Below are 21,471 nucleotides of genomic sequence, written 5' to 3' on the forward strand. Positions count from 1 at the left end.
ACCTACAAATGGTCAAGTAGCTCACTACCACTTGGTGACCGCCAAAGTTTTCTCGAAGACTGAACACCTTAAGTATACTGATGGTGCTTTGTCCACATGTGTATTTGTTCAGTCAATAAAACGCTAATGGATGTATCTTCTGTTCTGAAAACCATCCTTTGATAAGTATTTGCTTAAGGATTTATGACCTGTGATATAAAAATAGAAATTCAGCTACATGATGTTAAGCCTTCCTTAACTTAGTTCCTCAGAAAAGTTTCTCAAACCCAAATTTTGTAAATGCTGACAGCTGCAACCAGTAAAAGGTATTGTAATGAGCTGGTACAATTAGCTTAGTTACCCAGAGTTGCCAATAACAAATCACCACACATTCGGAGGCTTAAAGTAACGGAACTATATATATTCTCTTGCAATTCTGGAGGCCAGATGTTCCGAATCACGTGTTGGCAGGGTTAGTTCCTTCCGGAGGCTCTGAAAAGTAACTGTTCCACGCTTCTCCCCTGGCTTCAGGAGTCTGCTGGCAGCCCGTGGTGTCCCCTGGCTTGAAGATGCATCACTAATGCTGCCCCTGTGTTCACATGCCGTCTCTCCTGTGTCTCTGCATCTATTTCTCCCTTCTCTTCTCAGGACTTGTCATGGAATTTAGAGTCTACCTTAGTCTGGATAATCTCAGCTTAAGATCCTTAACTACACCTGTAAAGACCTTCTTTCCCAAATAAGGTCGTGTGTCCAGGTTCTGGAAGTTAGAACACGAGCATCGCATTTTTGAGGGTCACCACTCAATCCCCTCCATCGGGGATGTCCTCCTATGACCGGTAGTGAAGTGATTTTAGTGAGTGACTTTTTCTTGCATGATAGCCACGTTAGCTGAAAAATAACCACCCCACTTTAAATGAATTACAAAGCACAAAATTGTAAACACATTACATTTTAAATGGACTTGTTTTCCCTAAAAAAAAAGGATGAGACAACATTGAAGCTACATGATTTGTACTCTGGTTTGTAAATATCTATATAATATTAATATCTACTTGGGGAGGGCGGGGATATAAATAGGAAGATAGCTAGGATGTTTCTAAAACCCAGCATGATGGAACAAAATTATAACTGGCTGAAATGGATCTCTAAAAACAAATGTACACTAATTAAATTTGAATTAAAAGGCCATTCTTATTCATCTTAGTAATTTGCATACAAAGGAAAAATCCTAGAGCGCGTGACTAGCATGAAGCATCAAGAAGAATAAAGCCATGAGAAGAAGAAATGGGAGTCTAATTAAATAAAAATAAAGTGGATTTCGTTGTTAAGTCATGTTGCCAGTGACAGAGCTAAACTTTGCAGGGTCCTCTCTCTGGTTGTGTGTGTCCTTGGAATGCCAGAGTGTGGAGTGGGGAATGCACAGCCACGGACATTCTCAGAGCCTGATAGGATGCCCCCAAAGAGACAGAATGAGTCTTGATTCCTGTACCTTATGTTCTATAACAGTGCTTCTCAAACGTTGGGGTGCATCAGAATCACCTGTAGGGCTTTAGTAAAATGCAGTTGTTTGGGCCCATCCCCAAAGATTCACTACTTTTGGGATGTGGCAAAGACTTTGCCTTTCTAACAAGTTCCCAGGTGGGAATGATGTTGCCAGTCTATCATCCAGACCACACTTTGGGTAGCACTGTTCTACAGCAAATTAAAATGACTGAATCCTTTGGTTTCATTTGCTTCACTCCACATATGGTCTTAGAAAGCACTATGTCTGTCATTGAGATCCTACACAAACCATCAGTGAAGTCTGTATGACAGCTTGCCCTTCTCCTTAAAGATTTTCCCTCTTGGGTAGACACAAACATCATATATAGGAAGATCAGGCATTTACCTATATGGTGAGACTTGCGTACCACCTGCTACAGAAGTCTGCTTGCTCTCAAGACTGCGATCCCATTCTAAAATACTCATTCCTCTGGTTCCGGGCATTGTCACAACCATTCTGTGAGGTAAGTATTAGCATCCTCCTCACAAAGAAGTTGCTGCTTGTAGAAAATCACGTCACTGGTGACAGGCCAATGTGTGATTTGAATCCAGGTCTGTTTGGTCCAAAGGCCAAACTTTTAACCGCTGCCTATATTTATTTTGCAAATAAAACATGAAGTTGTCACCAGATACTAACATCTTGTAGGGAATAATCACAGCACATCCTACTTGGCAACTAGCTGGTAGGGAAGTGCTGAGCAGAGTTCGATGAGGCAGAGACTAGATATTCTTGGGTGATTACAAATCCCTTGACAAAGAAAACTGAGTTGGGTGCCGCACGGGAGACAAGCAGAGAAAGCATCTCAATATCCTGCAGACACCACCAAGACTGAAAGAGTTAGGTCTTCGGAAAAACCAAGGGAGGTAGGGGTGAGGATACAGTGTTTCACAGGCAGCTGCTGAGCGTGGGTGAATGTGCAATGCTCTCGTGTATTTTTATGGCAAGTTACATTCTACCCAGAAATGATGGGATTGGATTCTATTTTAACTGTTATGGGCAGCATGATGGTAAATCATTTTGTTATCTTTTTCATTTTTTATTTTTTGCATATGATCAGTGGTATATGTGTGTGATTCTGGAATGTTGTCAAAGGAATTTTTAATTCTTTCCCCTTAATTAAGTTTCACATGCTTGGTAAATTATAGCTGCCTCTTTTAATTATTTTTGTATATATTGTTGGAGATTAAAAGGAGTGGTATAATTAATATAAAAATTGCTTCTCTTCTGAAAGGCGTGGATGCTGTCTGGACTAGTGAAGTAATGAACCTGGAATGCTGCAAACAGCTCAGGGCACCATTGCCAATTCAGTGTGCACGTTCTGCAGCCTACAAAGCTTCTTCGTCCGAGCCAAGAACTCAGGGTAGTTTACATGTTTGAGAACAGGATATACAAGGATTCCGTTTCTAGGCCAGTGCCCAAGGCACAGGAAGAAAGGACACTGGTGATGGGGACACACAGACCTAAATTTAATTTCTGTTCTCCTCCCAGCAAGCCCTCTGACCTTCAGTAAGTTACAGAACCTCTCTGAACCTGTATTTCCTCATCTACATAAAAGAGACGATATCTAAGATAAGAGAGCCTGTTAGTATCTTGGGGGTGACCGGAACACCGGTCCTTACTTCGCCCATCCCACCTGACCTCAAACATCTGCTCCCCTCTGTCTGTGAAGGTCACATAGGATCAGCTCAAACTCAGGAAATAGCTGAGGGTCCTTTTAGAAGGATTCGCTCTGACTTGAAATAGCTAGAATAAATAAACCTTAGTCCAAGTAGGTTCTGAGACTTTTTTTCTGTTTTTCAAAATAAAAAAAAAAAGCAACTCCTTAAAACCTGAATGACTACTCACAAGAACTCTAATGAGTTATTTCTTTTATCATGCTTTTCTCCCAAGTCAGAGGTAAAGTGGGTTTCCTTAAGTGTGTTGACACTTGACCTGAGTTTTAGAGGTTTGTATTAAATGTATTTCCGTCATCTGGTCCTGGCCCCTGAGCAACAGCACCAGTTTTTTAGGAGCTGAGTATATGCTAAATGTATATACTTCACAAACATTGCCTTGGACAATTCTGATCGGTAGCTTTTTAAATTATTCCTACTTTGTGAAATAGGAAACAGGGAAGGTGTTAAGCACCTTCCCTCCCTAACAGTCACTTAGTTTTAAGGGGCCAACTTAAGAAGCCAGAGCCCTTTGATTTCTGTGATATACCACCTTACAAATGAGCACTTTTCCACGCCTAATTCAGAACAATGATGTCTGAAATGATGAAGGCATCATTTGTGACTCATAGAATGTGGCTGGAAAAGAAGAGGGACTCTTTGATATTAAAGCAGGAATTAATAATATTACTATTTACTCTCCATGGTTTCTTATGATATCCTCACAGATACTTAAGATGGAACCTTTCTTGGAATTTTTCCTATAGGCTAAAACTAGTATTTTATTTGGGTTTGACTCACTTTCCTGTTTCTAGAGAAGAAATTGTATGAGACAGTGTTACAGCTTTCAGTAGCATTACCCGTAATTTTAGAGTAAAGCAGGCATTTTACATCGTCACCCAGTGCTGTGTTCCATGTATGTTAGTATTTTTATTCTATTTGGTTTCATTTTAAGAATGCTGATCCTGACCTGTAAACTTGATTCTTAAGTACCAGAGGTCATATCCTATATACAGACACATCAGCACAGATGCTTATGCACCTATATATGTACCATGGCTTCTAGCTCTGAATTCAATCAATTTGGATGGGCTTAAAATGAACCTCTTTTCATTCCTCTGTTACTCACTAAGATTTAACTTCATTCTCACTATTTTGTTTCTTTAAAACTCATCCCTGGTACTGTCTCCTTTCTTTTTAATAATTTTTAAAAGGTTTTTCTATTTATTTATTTATTTAGTGATTTTAGAGAGGGAAACATCGATTTGTTGTTCAGCTTATCTGTGCATTCATTGGTTGACTCTAATGTGTCCTGACCAGGGATTGAACCTGCAATTGTATTGGGCCAATGCTCTAACCAACTCAGCTACCCAGCCAGGGCAAGCCTGTTTACTGAATGAATGCAGACATAGTTAGTGCTTTGGTAAATAATTTGTTCTTGTACACTGCTTGACCTAGTCATGTTTTATTTGTTTTCCATTCTGTGCCTTATTATTTAATATACTAAAATTTTAGGGGTAGGTGTGGGAACAAGCAGTTATAGGCACACAGGAATAGAAGTTACTGCCCAAAGTGGCTAATCAGCTGTCCTCACCCCAGGCCTACTAACAGGTCTCTCTCCCTCTAGCACAACAGTCTCCAACGTCCTTCCACTCCAAATGACATTTCCAGAAACTGTAATATTCCCCAGTTTAACCAACACTAATTTATAAAAGAAAATTGAATTCTTTCTCAAATGATGGTACTTTATTAAGTAGTAAGAGTCATGACAATTACCATTCTGTGATAAGACACTCAATAGTCTCTCAAAGACCAACTCTAGTGCCTAAGAGCCATTAGTGTCAGAAATAACTTTAAAACACATATAACTGCACTTCTGAGTTTCAGCCTGAACAGCTTCAGACAAAAGAAATGGCTTTTAGGTTGCTGGTGGTGAGGATACAGACACATGACAAGAACTGTAAATGCCCGCATGGATTACCTTTCACTAAATTTGAACCACAGACCCCATCCCTTCAGCTGCTCAAGTTCCATTCAGAGGAACCTCCATTTCCAACCTCCCTAGTTATCTCGGCCACCCCATCACACATTTCGAGCTGGTTAACAGACATAGGAGTCAGTCTGCTATGTGCATGATGGGACCAGGACACTGCATTGGCTATTCTAGTTCGTCCTATGAGTGACTTTTGCAATAACTGCTATTTGAGTTACTCATGTGCTTATTCCTGTTTATTTTCCATCCATTATCAGAGGATGTTGATATTATTTCAAAATTGAAATTCTACTTCTCTTAGATATATTTCATCAAGAAGATAACTTTGTCCTTGTTGCTGCTGTCACTATTTTCCTTTGTGATCTGGGGACTGTGGCGGTGCTCAGCAGCCACCCCCGGGAAGCCACAGAACCCCTCTAAGCTGCTTTCCTCCCTGATCTGCGGAAGCGAGGTCATGCCAGCCCCATCGTCACAGGGTCGCTGGACGGTGATGAGACGCCCGTCCATTTTGCACTCAGTTCTTTCACTACTTGGCTTTTCAAGAGCAGAAATACTAGTGGCGACTCCACATTCCTGGAGCCTGTTCAAAGAACTTTTTTTTTTCAGATTAGCTTCATCTTATTTTGGCTTCTATACCTCAAAGAGCTTAATTTAATTTTGGATAAAAACTTTCTCTTGGCAAGTTTGAGGTTGTGTAAACAAAAAAGAAAAACTTCAGATTTGCCTATTTTAACACGTGGGGGTACTGCGAAGACGTGAATTTGTTTCTGCTGAAAGGCACGACCAGCGGGAGGCTCCCAGTGAAGGCCGGGGGACGCCGAGAACGCCGGGGACGCCGAGAACCCCGGGGGACGCCGAGAACCCCGGGGGACGCCGAGAACGCCGGGGACGCCGAGAACCCCGGGGGACGCCGAGAACCCCGGGGGAGGCAGAGAACCCCGGGGGACGCCGAGAACCCCGGTGCTGGCGCTTTGTTCAGGCAATAGAGGAGTCTTCCCCAAACTGTCAGACTGTACTTCCAGGGGCTTTTTGTAATGTTTAAGCTAACCAAAAGTTAAGACTAAAAAATGTGAGACCATCAGGCTATCTGTTGTTTCATTAAATGCATCTCTGAAGAAAGAAAATAACTAGGCCTCAAGCAAAACACATGACATCAAATAAAAGCACAGATTCTACGTTTGAGATAGAAATATGATCTTATATAGATAAGATGAAGGAAAGTCCCACTGTCAGGGGGAAAGCAATGTGGTGCCCAGTAAATGTGAAGACAAGAATAAAAAATTTTACAGTACTAAATGCGGTGGATCTATGAAGTCGCTTTAGGGCAGGGGTCAGGAACCTTTTTGGCTGAGAGAGCCATGAACACCACATATTTTAAAATGTAATTCCGTGAGAGCCATACAACGACCCATGTACATTAAGCATTATCCAATAAAAATTTGTTGTTGTCCCGGAGGACAGCTGTGATTGGCTCCAGCCACCCACAACCATGAACATGAGTGGTAGGAAATGAATGGATTATAATACATGAGAATGTTTTATATTTTTAATGTTATTATTTTTTTTATTAAAGATTTGTCTGCGAGCCAAATGCAGCCATCAAAAGAGCCACATCTGACTCGTGAGCCATAGGTTCCCGACCCCTGCTTTAGGGTGTGTGTGTGTGTGTGTGTGTGTGTGTGTGTAAATTTTGAAAGCTCATAATCTAAACCAGTATCTCTTTATGGGACCATTTCACTCTTTCATTAAAACATTCTCACAGGGGTCTTCCACCATTCTCGCTGTAACATTCCTTTTGTTGAACTATCCAGCCCTTCAAAATCGTCCCCTGAAAGGAAACCCTTTACTGGAAACGTTTATTAAACAATAATGTCCTAAAACCAGATAAAAACACTTCCCAGGAGCAGTGGAGAAACAGGGCAAAGGACCACATTCACTGTGATATTTAATTCCCAAATCTAGCTACTTTCTTTTCTTTTTTTTTTAATAATTTGCTTTTAAATATAAATAATTTCCTATGATTTGCTTCAGAGAAACAATAATAATTTCTAGTTATAATAAAAAGGAGTAATTTCCCCTAGTTTATTAATGTGTATATAATATTTCTATGTTAGCAATTAGGTCTTAAGAGTTGTTAAGCGAGTTTCATCAAAAAGGCTATAGGATAATAAAATAATATTTTAAAATATAAGAAATTAATGTACCAAGTACACATTTAGCACCCTGGCATCTAGAAAACTATGACCAAAATTTATTCTTTCAGAATGGAAGAGGAGAAAGCATGATCCCAGCGTGCTTTCCCAGTTGGCTAGACACGTGCCTGCTTAGCATGGTGTTACCTCCATCCACAAAACTACACACGGTGATGCCCATCAACCGGGCGCCTCTTGTTGAGCATCTATTCTGCACCAGGCTCTGATCCAGGTGCTGAGAATACAAAGGTTAAAAACATCCTCTCTCTATTCAGGAAGCTCAGCAGCTGGTGTGATAGAAAGTAAACTGATAAGCCACACAGAACATGGCGAAGGGCTATTGTCTAGCTATGAACCAGAACCTGTGGAGGGAGCAGCCGCCTCTGCCTGGAAAGATCAGGAAGAACTCACCCAAGTGGGGACAGGGGAATGAGTTATGAAGGGGTAAACTGTCTACCAGGTAAAGTAGGGAGACGGATGGCTATTCTAGGCAAGGAGAGCCTCAGAGAAGGAACAAAGGAGAGGTTGGAAATAATTAGACAATCTGGTGAGGGGCAAAGATAGACCTTCAGAAACTGTAATAAAAAATAGGCTACCTGGGCCTGACCTGTGTGTGGTGCTGCAGTGGATAAAGCGTCAACCTGGAAATGCTGAGGTTGCTGGTTCAAAAAAAAAAACCCTGGGCTTGCCTGGTCAAGGCACATATGGGAGTTGATGCTTTCTGCTCCTCCCCCTTCTCTCTCTCTCTCTCTCTCTCTCTCTCTCTCCCCTCTCTATAATGAATAAATAAAATCTTTATAAAAAAAATAGGCTACCTGGATTAAGACATGAGTAATAGTTTAAAGTGTGGTGTAGGAAGTGGGCTGTTCTCTTAAGAAAGATAGAGTGGAAGGGAAGAGGAAGACCCAGCAAGAACTTGAAAGGGAGTCAGCAAAGATCAGGACCCAGCCGTGTGGGCAGTTTGTGGACTGGGGCGCTGTCTGGACCCTTCTTCTAGGACTCCCAGATCGTCCTAGTCACATGTGCTGAGGAGGAAGTGATTCTCCCCTAAGCTGTTGTCCCCAATAAAATGAGCTGCTAGGACTCACACAGAAACATGCAGGTAATTCCTGAAAACCAAGGACAGCTTAAACGTTATTGAAAATTAATATATTTTGCCTGATCTAAGAGTAAACTTGAAAGAATACTTGCATTTTATTTTTTTAAATATATAACTTTAATAGCCTACCATACTTTTATCACATAAATGTTTTCAACCAAAGTTGAAGAGGAAAAGGAATTTTCAGGAACTGTGGCTACAAGCACTTGTCTGTGAAACAGAGGGTGCCACACGCTGTGTGAGCTCGCACGGACAGAGCCATGGACAGACAGCAGGACCCGGCCGCACAGGGCCGCTGTACGCCCCACCCCTTCCTCCTGCGGAGGAAGCAGGGCTCCGGTCTCTGGTGTGACTGAGCCCTCCCGCTCCCTGGACTCTCACCAGCCCCGAGGGCTTTGTTGTTGCTGTTGTTTATTTTTAACTAGGGGGGCTCTCAAGGGGTTTTGTTTTGTTTTGTTTTGTTTTTACAGAGATAGAGAGTGAGTCAGAGAGAGGGATAGACAGGGACAGACAGGAACAGAGAGAGATGAGAAGCATCGATCATTAGTTTTTCATTGCACGTTGCAACACCCTAGTTGTTCATTGATTGCTTTCTCATATGCGCCTTGACTGCGGGTCTTCAGCAGACTGAGTAGCCCCTTGCTGGAGCCAGCGACCTTGGGTTCAAGCTGGTGGGCTTTTGCTCAAACCAGATGAGCCCGCACTCAAGCTGGCGACCTCGGGGTCTTGAACTCTGGTCCTCTGCATCCCAGTCTGACGCTCTATCCACTACGCCACCGCCTGGTCAGGCGTTTTGTTTTGTTTTGATTCAAATTTACTTTTCATTTCTATTTGAAAGTGTGAAAACCCTCTAGGAAAACATCAAAAATAAAAATCCCATTTCTTGAGTTATTTGTAAAATAAGGTAGACGACCCTTACTTACCCCACTGCAGGGAGAAAGCAGGTTTGTCAAATCCTGGGGGAAGAGTGCCCTCAGAGAACAGAACTGAGAGCAGGGTGGGAGACCCCGGTGAAGAGACAGGTAAATTGCAGGGGCCCCTCATCTCCTAGGCCAGTTTGGGCCAAGAATTCATGCGAATTACTTGGCTGCCTGACCTTCCGGAGCATGGCAGCTGCTTCCCCGAGCCCCTTCCCCAGTCTCCACCTGCCCACCTTTCTGCACAGCTCTAAGCAGCCAGCCCAGGTTTGGAAATACGCTGCAGGACGTATGCTGGTAGGGGACAGCCAAAGCCAGTCGTCTTGGGAAAACCCAAAGGTGGAAAGAATATAAACTAATTTAATCACAATTTGTATTCAAAAGTGAAGTAGGACTCCAGACCAAGAGAACTTTTACCCCTAGACAGATCAGCCAAACTGAATCATTCACAGTGGTCAGCGACGTTCCGTGTTTGAGTCTTCTGACAGGGTTCTCTTTGAATCCTCCAAGAAAACTAGAGCTAAACTTGAAGAAATGTTTTGATATAGTTGGAATTTAAGTTTTCATGGAAAGCTTTACCTGAATATAAAACTGCTATCAACAGAGCACAATTTAAAAACTGACACTTAAGAATTAGATCTGTCAGAGGGCATAAATGAAAATCTTATAATCACATGTTAATGGCCAAAGGTGTACTATAATTGCCTGCTAATTACTGTGGAGAACTACAGGATTAATATTAACAATGTAACTAATACATTCTGATGTATTATAATCCCCTACAGGGAAAGATTACTGTGAACCCAAAGTAAAGACAGAGATGGAATAAAGAGCAAATGGTTGATTTCACAATTAGCTACAAAATTATATCAATAATGGCCACAGTGAATGTGACTGTCAAGTAATGATGTTTCTTTGTATGCACTTGTGGCATTCTGATTACATTACAATCCAGACCACCCATAATGTAGCCCCTAAAATGTTCCCTCTTTTAGAACATCTGCTCTGTAAAGGAGTAAAGTAATTCTTAATTGTGTTCAGGAGCGAGAAAGTCTATGCAAATGTACCTCTGTTTATCTGTCATAGCTTCTGGCTGTCTGGCTCTCCTAATAAAGTTGACATTAGTTGTTGAACGTCTAATTTTCCTTCCCTGCTAGGAAGGGAACAAATAGAAAAATGTGCCTTCCCCAGAAAGTGGTTTTGGAATTGTCCACTGTCTGAATAGACTTGATTTGTGACCTGCTTCATTTCAAATATTTTTTAAGCCCTGGCCAGTGGCTCAGCGGATAGAGTGTGTCAGCCCAGCATATGGACATCCCAGGCTTGATTCCTGGTCAGGGCACACAGGAGAAGCAACTGTCTGTTTCTCTTCCCTTCCCTCTCCCTCTTCTCTCCTTCTTCCCCTCCTACCGCCAGTAGCTCGAATGGTTCCAGTGTGACCCTGGGCTCTGAGGATAGGTCAGTTGGTCTGAGCACATCAGCCTTAGGCACTCAAAATAGCTAGGTACTCAAGCATCAGACCAAGATGGGGTTGCTGGGGGTATCCCAGTTGAAGTGCATGTAGGAGTCTCCTGCACTATCTCCCTTAAAATATATATATATATTTAAATGGCTCACACTGTGCTAAGCTGGATCACATCACTATGCAAATGAGTCCCAGGGAAATGCTGCCTGCTTTACGTGTAGACAGAAATCACTGTGGCCCCAGCTGAGCTCAGCACCTGGCCGGCCTCCACTGCCTGCCTACACCACCCTTCCTGACCCCCTTGCCTCAGGGCAGGGTACCCATCCAGTTACAAAACCATGATTTTCCTCTGTGATCCCTTTCTTTTCCTTTATTCCCATAACTAGGCATCATGGAAGGTCTATCACTTCTACAATTTATCTCTGTTGCTGGGTGGCCTTTGTATTTCCCTTTATAATTTACTCCTCTGGGCATTAGCCTTTCTTCTGCTATAACTGGTCTCCCTATTGCCTGATTCATCCCACCCTTCCATGCTGGTCCAGAACTGCCTCTGAAATACAGATATCATCTCGTTAGTGTCCTGCTAAAAATCCTCAATGATTAGCAAAGTTCCTGAAATCAAGTACTGCAACTCATTAAAGAGGAATGTCCATTCATCAAAATATTCTACTTTGCCTATTATAACTGCATGTTCCCCTCCACCTGTTCTTACCAGAGTTCTGGGAGGACTGATGTTCAAATGGAACACACCTTCTTGGATGAATGACAACATGTGGATACAACTTTTATTATCTTTCTCATACGTATTCCTGGATCCCTAAAATCTACTCCGTTCAACAATAGAAAACCATGGGTTCGCTTAAGAGCAAAGTATGCATGTTACACTTCAACATAAAAAAAGTAGAAACACACACACAGACTTCAACATCTCACCATCAAAACTGCAAAACAGGATTTTTGTGGAGCCAAGAGAGTATCAAAGGCACAGAGGGCAAGAAACTCAGAGCTTAATTACATTCCACATCTGTTGTGGTGATGTAAAAACCCACTTTGGGTGTTTGCAGAGAAGTGAAATAGCGTCTCCTCCAGATTCTACCTGCAGCTCTGAGGTTTGCCATCAGGCACAGGTGGCAAGAACCAAAGGCTTTCTAACACCTGAAGCCCCTAGATACCCTGGCGGACTCAGTCTCCTCTGGAGACCGGAAAGCCTCCTTCTGGAGCTTGAGACCAGCAAACTGCATTCATGCTTCATACCCCTGCTGCCCGAAGACTCCCCTTTAAAAAGCAAGCCTTTCCTCAACTACCAAGGCCTTCTCTCTCATTGTCTCAACCCCAGTTACGCAGACTCCCTTCCTTCACCCCACTCTCTGTATTGGTTGAATCACTAGCACGTATAAGAGTTTCCACCTTTTCCATCAGTGCTGTGTCTCAGACCTTATCAAATAACTTGCCGGCCTCATTTGGGTTTTTCTATTTTGGTTCCTGCACATATGCATGTGCTTTTTTTCTTGGCTTTTTTGAACTCATGCAATCTTATCCTTTCAGAGACATCTCACAAACATCTCCTCTGGAACACTCTTCCAGACTGCCACTCACCCTAGAACATCTTAGCCATTCATCTTCCTACAGGAGCAGTTCAAGGACAGGGGCTCTGCCTTAATTGTCTCTGAGTCACCAGTCCTTAACAAAGGGTTTGGCATGTCTGCCGAATGCATGTGGAATTTCTGCAAGCTGTCGCTCCCCAATATGGGACCAACACTAACTCCAGGTCCCATGAGAGAGGTGCTTTCAGACTCAGAGCCAAGCAAAGGACTGGAGAGTCTAAGAAGTTATCCATTCCAGAGGGATCACTGGCGCAGGAATGCAAACTTATTTACGACCTGGAATAACTGTTGTTATTCAACAAGGTCACAAGAAAGAACTTGTTAAGACCTGGAGAACTCTGCTTGTATGCTTTGAAAAGCAGCAGAATCCAATGGGACCAGGATTTGTTTATCATATCAAGTGAGAGCTAGTTGCTAAGGTTTCTTCCCAACCCCCACTCCCAAAAAACAGTAGTGCATGGCCAAATATATATACAAGAATCACATATCTGAAATGGCTTTCGGAAATGTCAGAACCCAGACTGCAAGACGTTCTCCATGTCCGGAGAGGAAGATACAGAGGGGAGAAGCGGATGCCAGGGCGAGCTCAACAAATGAACGTCTTCAGTCACTCCACATGTAATCAGTGGCTGGTGGGGGCAAAGAACTATCTAGGGGTTGAAAGGCAAAGACAATATACAGTGGAGTAAGGACGTAGGATAATAAAATAATAAGGGATGCACAGTTCAGCATTCTCGCGTTTCTATTTCACCTACACCATCTGCCAAGTGCGTGACCTTGGGTAAAATTCTTAACCCCTCGCCATCTCGGTTCTCACAACAAAATGAGTTGTTTGGAGGATGAAGGACAAAATGTTTATGCATGATATATGGAAAGAGTCGGGAACCTAGAAGGAAATGAGCACCTGGGAGCTGTCGTTGAGAAACAGTTCACTCCTCAGAGGCCTGCCTTCCGTCCGTGTAGCCAGCCACACGCTTCTTCATTCATTTACTCATTCACTCACTCAACCATTCAGGAAATACTCATCAAATGCTCACGACGTCTCAGGCCCTGTGCTGAGCACTAGGGCTACAGCAGGGAATAAAACAGACAGGTGTCCGCCCTCGGGCTGACCTTCCAGTAGGATGGGGAAACGATAATAAATAGAAACATATATACATAAGTAACATGTCTGGCAGAAAGCACTCTGCAGAAAAATAAAGGTAAGGGAAAACAGTAGTGATGAGGGTGTGACAGTTAGGTAAGGTGAGAGGGAAGGTCTCTCCGCTAAGGTGACAACAAGCAAAGGCCTATAGGAAGTGAGGGAACCAGACATATAAGGTGCAGGCAGCTCTCTAAGAAGGGATGTGCTTGGTGTGATGCAGAAACAACCTTCTGGGAACCTTGCTCAGGACACAGGGTACCTGGGAGTCAAAGCTCCACTTGCTCTGAGGAGAGACGTCCTTCTCTGGGCCCTGGGCCTCCCTCGCACAGGCAGCTCTGCTGACCACAGTGGCTGGTGGAGATCCGGGAACTCTGGCTTTGGAGACCCGACTTGAACCTCCAGTTTCATGGAGGTTAAGTAAAAGGAATACATTAAATAATTTTGGATTCTTCCTTGGGGTTACTAGAAGGGACTAAACCCAAACTGGCAAATGTATAACACACGTGCTCTTTGGCCTCTCATCACCCTCTGCGGGCACTGCTGACCGGCCCGGCGGAGCCCGGGTACAGCCTCACCAAGTTCTCAGCGCCGCACTCCAGAGTCCCCGCCCCCCGCTGGCACGCGCCCAGGTGTGTCCGCCACTGCAGCATCAACCCCTGTATCTTAGAAACGGTGTTTCTCCACCCACTGGCAGAGGGACACATTGTTTAATTTTTTTTAAAGTTAGTAGATAATGAATTATATGATATTTTTGCATATTTTCTCATCCTGTCTGAGTAAATGTTAGGTTGAGGATAGGGGAAAAGATTGTGGTCAAGAAATCAATGTTCCATTTGAAACTGAAGGGCTGACTTAATGCCTTGATCTCAGGTTCCAAGCAAGGAGCCCCAATGGCTACGAAGCTATTTGGTAAAAGTCACAGATGTAGATGCGCATGTGCGTGTGTACAGGATTACATGAGAGCAAAGGCTGAGGGCAGGCGGCAGGTGGTAAAGAAGAGGGAGAAGATTTCAAGTCCTATCAGAGGTGAGAAATCATGCTGGTCTACGGAAAGTAACCCTCATAATATCAAAGTTGAGGCCCTGGCCGGTTGGCTCAGCGGTAGAGCGTCGGCCTAGCGTGCGGAGGACCCGGGTTCGATTCCCGGCCAGGGCACACAGGAGAAGCGTCCATTTGCTTCTCCACCCCTCCGCCGCGCTTTCCTCTCTGTCTCTCTCTTCCCCTCCCGCAGCCAAGGCTCCATTGGAGCAAAGATGGCCCGGGCGCTGGGGATGGCTCTGTGGCCTCTGCCTCAGGCGCTAGAGTGGCTCTGGTCGCAACATGGCGACGCCCAGGATGAGCAGAGCATCGCCCCCTGGTGGGCGTGCCGGGTGGATCCCGGTCGGGCGCATGCGGGAGTCTGTCTGACTGTCTCTCCCTGTTTCCAGCTTCAGAAAAATGGAAAAGAAAAAAAAAATATATCAAAGTTGATCCAACAGGTATGCCAGTAGAATACTTTTATTATTTGCCTTATTTGGACCTAGTTCACATTTCTATTTAATTGCTCCTCTATTCTTGGGTAATAATTATAAGACTAACTTTTCAAATAAAATAAAATAGTTTCTCTGCTCTATGCAGATTGGCTACAAAGCAGGTTAAGGCAAGAATCTCCAAACCCTTGTCCTAATCAGTCCGTCCTGGAGGTTCAGAGTACGTCCTGTTCTTGGCTCTTGCACTAATTAATGGGGACAAGTCACTTGGGATGGTGGGTCAGTGAGACTCTGTAGGCTCAGTTTCTTTGTTTATTTAGATAATGATGTTGGACTAGTTAATATAAAGTATATGTTTGTGGGTGTATGCACTTGAGCATATGTGGAGTGTGTGGAGTGTGTGGAGTGTGTGGAGTGAGGTAATGAGTGGTATAAACATTTTGCAGGATAAACCAGTAATTAGTTTCAATATGTTCTACAGTGAATCTCTAATCCTAACCTAGTTACTAACCTCTCTGCCATTGGTCAAGGGGTTCTAGCAAGGGTAAATAGAAGTTCTGAAAAATCTATTATTGCAGTGTGTCAGAAATCAAAGCAAACATCCTTCTAATGGCTCCGTAATACTTTCTGATATTCAACATAATGGAAACCTTCACTTGCACTCTCTGGAACTGCAGCCTCTTGGTCTAGAAAATGGGGTAATAATGTCTATAAATAGGGAGTTACTTATTACTTATGTAAATAGCAGGTAAAATATTAAAAATCACTTAGAAACACATATACTACTGTCTGTGATTCGAAGTAATTTCTAGAAACTTTAAGATCCAATGCCCAACTTCCCCTGCTTTGCTCTGTGTCTCAGAGGTTGATTCCTGCAAACTGCATTTGTTAGGGTCATGTGCCCAGTGGCTTCTGGGTAAATTTGGCCAATGGGAAGCACTTGTGGGAGATTAGGAGGCAGGGAGAAGCCAGGGCACTCCTTCTCCCTGCCCTTGGCACTGAGAGGAGTCTCTGGCAGCAGTTCCTCTGTGGTTCCACCTCCATTTGGAATATTGGTCCCTCTATGGTCACAGCTCCTGCTGAAGCAGCCCCCACCATGGTCACAGCTCTTTCTGGGGGCTCCCTCAATACTGCCACCACCACCTCCCTTTGATTTTCCAGCCCTACAGGTAATAGTAGCAGATCCCCACAGTTGCTCATCTCTGTATTATCTCATGATACTTTGTCTCTTCCAACCTCTGCAACAAATTCCCTCCATGGCACCACTTGGCCTGGCTCTGCTTTCCTGAGTGGGTCCTGCATCCTGTTGAGTGGACTGCAGGTCTCTAGAAAACAGATGTTATATTAAGGAGTCTACAGACTCCAGGAAATGTACTTGGCAGATTCACTACTTTACTGTCAGAGAAGGACTCTCAAAGGTTTCCTTCCCCTAAGCTCATAGGACTGTTTGCACTGGACGTGTGTTGAAATGAAGGAACACTGGATGGAGAATTAGAGAACTAAAACTCACTCTCCAGTCACATGACCTTCACAAGTACCTTAGAGCCAAACAAGTCTGGTCATTCATATCACAGAGCGATCAGAGTTCTTCTGGCCTGCTTGACTGCCCGTTAGGCTCAAACACAGAAAGGCATGGAAATACATTTTTTAGAAACTGACATCACCCTTGCAAAATCTAAATATGTTACTATTATTGATGGGACACAGTTGACTTTCATAGAACAAAAAGTGCTTTGTACTCAGCCCAATTTTGATTTCTCAGCCTGATTTGCACTCGGTGTACTAACGTAGGAACTACTCTAGTGCCTGGCACAACACAAGAGCTAAGTGGGTCCTAGCTATGACTTCTGTGCTGAGCCCTCCTTTGCATTTCGACAAACTTGTCAGTTTAGCAAAGACCATTCTGGGAAGTCCAGGTCAGCTTACCGATGTCGAGGACCCTCTGCTTGGCCGTGTGCTGCCGAGAGTGCCAGTACTTCCAGTACTTCAGCTGCTCATCGCGGTTTTTGTCTTCACTGAAGACCACCATCACCACGCTCTGCGGAGAGGAGAGGAGAGGAGAGGAGCTGTTCAGTGCTCAGTGCTGGGCACGGTCTCCAATTCTGGGAGTTCTACCAGAGCTGTCTTTCTGTCGTGTTGCTTTTCTGGCTTTACAAAAACCCAGACAAGCTCGGTTATATGGTTTGTTTTGTTTTAAAATGAGCTTACTTAAGTGATGATCAGAAATGAGAACAGCACTTAGAAAACAAGAATCGTACATAATTTTTACTGTGAGTCATCAACAACCAGATTAACCAATTACCAGCAAACTGAATATTTTGTGAGGTGAGTAGGAATACCAAACGTTTTTTTTTTTTTCTTGTACTGAGAAAGAGCACATTTTTGAAATTTTGTTTCCGTAAACACAGAATCTGACATCAATTGTAAAGGAGCAAATATCTATGTCTGGCCTAATTAAGTGCCTCAGTCTGGAATACTGGATTAATGAGAAAAATACTAAAGTCATGGGAGGACTCAAAGATGAGTTCATGTTGATAAAGATAGTGTAAGCCATGGATATTTCATGAACCAAAAGATACAAGGTCAACAATGTTATTTATTTCAATATAATGTGACATACTTTAAAATGAGCTTAAGAAACTAATAAGAATAAAAAAAATCCTTTTGGTTCTACATTATAAACAGCTTCATTATGCTAACTATGTGTTAATTCACTGTCATTTAGACAATGAAGAAGGTATCAACAACAAACAAACAGATCCAAAGAACACTTTAATTCCATTGTCAGGGATGTGGCTCTTCCCTTCTCACTTCATATCCAAAATATTTCTTAGACATTTTCCTACTTTTCCAGAAGAATATTTCATTGACTTACATTCCTTTATAATTTCTCCTTTGTAGCATTTTACACATTTGCAGTTATTTACTTAATTATTTACAATTATTCAGTCAATGGCAATGCCTCCCTATTGACTTCAAACTCAACGAGGACAGGAACAGTGTGTCACTCGCCACAGGGGCCCTCGTGCCTGACAAATGGTAGATACTAAACACATGCTTGTGCCTGTGCAGTCAATTCAAACTCTGGCTTATTCCCAATGTACGTGCAAACACTTGTTACACAAGAAAACAGATGTTTATTTAAAAAAAAAAACTGGTTTAGAAATATTTATCTGTTTATTTGAAATCACAAACAGTGTGCTCTTCAAAGGCATGGAGGTAAGAAGAAAGGCACCACTGTGCTGGTAGACCCTATGAGCTCAGCCAGCTCTTCCTTTTTCTCCCTCCCACTTCTTCAAACTTCTCCATTTACATGTAAAAGTTTGCTGTTGTTTACTTCTGTCCATTCTAAAATACAAAAAACACCTAAGACATTTTTTTTCCTAGCAAATGAATAAATTAGCATAAGTAATGGCATATTCTTGGTATGGAAATCTATTTATTCAGTGATACAGAAAAAGGAAGTTTGTAACTGCTATTACGAAGTCTGTGGGCTTCAACTTAGAATGGAACACTGTGCTCGGAAATCAGCGACACAGCTTCCAAATGCCTCCTTCTATCCTCAAGACTGCCTGCTCTCGCCGAGCCCAGGGTAAGGGGCGTCCGCTCCGAGGGCTGCAATCCTACTCTACCGGGGAGTTTGAGCCAAGAGCTTAAGAGAAAGAGTGCTCTTAATTTTAGCCAAAATGGAACAGAAGGAAATAAAACTTCCATATCAAGTTATTCTCATGATTAAAATAAAGTAGAGTTCTTAGAAAAGCACCTATATTCCAAACAATTGTCATGGCCTTAGGCTACTAACCTTCATCCTTCCTGGGTAATAATAATGATGTTAAGAAGGTGTATGTGAGTTACACATTTAGATGAAATCAGTCCTCTGCGCCACTCAACACAGTGCACCTTAGTGGTTAAGAGAATAGGTTCTGGAGTCTAACTGTCTGAGCTGTATCCTGGTTTCCTCACATTTTAGCTATGTAACCTTGGCTAATTACTCACTTCTACAAGGCCAAGTTTCTTCATTGCAATTTAAAAATAATAGTGAGTGCCTATTTCACAGAGTTGTTGTTAGTTTCAGATTAATTACTGTATATATTTAACATTGTGCTGGGCACATAGAAGATATACTCAATAAATGTCGGTTGTTATTCTGCAGTTCTTGTTGTTGTTGTTACCCTCCATGATAGCCTTGTCCACAGGGTGAGAACGTACCAACTCCCTTGGCGGGCGCACAGCACAACCAAGACCTTTCTACTGGCAACGTGCTCAGCCTCGGGTGAGGCATTGGCTCCACACCTTCCCCTCACTCTCAACTGCTCTGCCTCCTGAACTCTGATCTGGTACTGGGACAGCCTTGAAGGAAGGCCTGCTGGATGGAGAAATGAGCAACAACCCTTCCTTGTCTTTCCCACTGACACAAAGCCAGAAAACCCAGGTGATCAGAGACCACCACTGCAGTGATTCTGCGGAAAGCTAGAGACAGGCCAGCCAGCCAGCCAGCAGGTGCCTGGAGACTGTTCTTTCTCTTCTACCTCATTTGTTACCTTGGATGGGAATCTGGGGTGGGGGCAAACCGGGGCTGTCCTGTGCAGTAGGCACACACCACAGCATTCCTCCTAGTGTGCTGAAGAGCATAGGAGGAAGTAGCTGTGCATGAAATAAGGCGCAGTGGGCACCACGCACACACCACCATAGATCATTTTATAACACGGCAAGGAAGTCCTTCAACCTCTTTTCAGAGCTCTGCTATGACTTTCCTTTTCAATAGAGGGGGATTACCAGTTCCCTCCCTTCTTGGCAGTAGTGAGAATGCCAGAAGTTGGCAGGCTTCCAGGGCATTTTCATTTCCCACAAGTAGGACTAACGCTAATGAATGTGAAAATGCCTCCAAGTCACTCCTAGTAGGATCATATCATGCCTCATCCCTTGGCTCCTGAGTAAGCAAGTGGCTGCAGGTGGCTTTTAGACAAAGTTGCAAGGGGTCCAGGGACACAGGCAAATAGTCTCCTCCTTTACAGAAGAAAGCAGCAGCAAATATGTAGGAATATGTTCTGTCTCTCTGCCATCTACTTGAAAAAAACCGACTGACTGAAAACAACAACAGCTAGGTAGCACACAGGCAATGAATGAAGCCAGAAAAATCCCTTGGATACAGTCAGAAAGCATGTTCCAACCACGTCCCTTCCCTGGGGTTTATTGGTTACTGATTAAAATGATAAACTGCAAGCCAATAAGTTCTCTTGCCCCAACTCTCTGACATTTGTTCTAGAATTATTTATTTTGGAATTGTTTTCATGCCCTTCCCATAAGGCTGTGAGGTAGCAATTGTATTCATCTGATCCCTCTGTGATTCACTGAAGAAATGCGGCCCATACCCTGACTTTGCTGATTGGGTGTCGGAAGCATTTGTTGTCTCCAGTCTCACTGAGCGTTATGGCATAAAACTGTCCCTTGTTGAGGTAGGTCATGGGGCCCTCCCCCTGCTTCTGACGGAGAGATTTGGTGGCTTCCAAGGTGTACTGAAACGTGCCACTGTGAACAGAAAACAAACAGTGGTCAGGTTCACTCACTTGGACATTACCGCCTTCCTGATCAATTTCATATTGATATCATTCTGTATGAATATTAACCAATATTTACTCTATTTCAGAGACAAAACACAGCATATGGCAAAAGAGATGAGACCAGACCAAAGGTCACTGCTATTCCAGTGTATACAACATTCCTGATAGTGGCTCATAAACCAGATGGTTTAGAAGGAAAGAAAGTCCATGATGCACCAAGACAATTATGCAAGGCTGTGCTGGAGAATGTCTGCTAGGTCTTAGTGGGCAATAAGCAAGGCCTGAAGCTTAATAATTATAGAGTTTGCCACTTTGATACTAGCAACAAACCAATGTGTGAATGCTTTTGTTTAGTTCATGTATAAATATTTCACCTTTTTTTGTCTAACCTAGATATTGCAAATATATTCCACTTTTAAAAACTTCAAAATGTGAAAACCCCAAACTGAAGACATTTATTACTAAAAATCTAGTTCCAGAACAGAGTATTTTTGATTTTTTGTGTTTTGTTTGTTAAGCCTGCAAAAGATCTCATGACAGTGTTGCTGCTCTAAATCAGGGGTGTGCAAACAGTGGTCCATGGGCCAAATCCAGCTCACATTCTGTTGTTGTCAAGAAAGTTTTATTGGAACACAGCCATGTTCATTCATTTACTGAATGTCTATGGCTGCTTTCTCACCGCATAGCAGAATTGCATAGCTGTGACAGCATAACATGCCAAATCGAAAATATTTACTATATCATCCACTACAGAAAAAAGTTTGCAAATTCTTGCTCTAAGAGATTTCTCAAATATTTTTTAAAATATTCTTTAACTTAAAAAAAACAAAAACATGTTCCCGACTTTGAAAAA

General features: G+C 42.9%; 1 protein-coding gene across 3 annotated transcripts in view; it reads right to left on the bottom strand.

Moving 5' to 3' along the window:
• Positions 1 to 21,471, bottom strand: part of GRHL2 (grainyhead like transcription factor 2) — a 167,207-nt gene that overhangs the window by 74,495 nt on the left and 71,241 nt on the right. For all 3 annotated transcript variants that reach the window (XM_066265933.1, XM_066265932.1, XM_066265934.1), the window contains exons 6-7: positions 20,430 to 20,586; positions 16,984 to 17,095 (exon numbers count right to left, since the gene is read on the bottom strand). In XM_066265933.1, the coding sequence (XP_066122030.1) occupies positions 16,984 to 17,095; positions 20,430 to 20,586 (269 nt within the window). The remainder of the gene's footprint in view (positions 1 to 16,983; positions 17,096 to 20,429; positions 20,587 to 21,471) is intronic.

Source organism: Saccopteryx bilineata, chromosome 3 (genome assembly GCF_036850765.1).
Source record: "Saccopteryx bilineata isolate mSacBil1 chromosome 3, mSacBil1_pri_phased_curated, whole genome shotgun sequence".
Lineage (NCBI taxonomy): Eukaryota > Metazoa > Chordata > Mammalia > Chiroptera > Emballonuridae > Saccopteryx > Saccopteryx bilineata.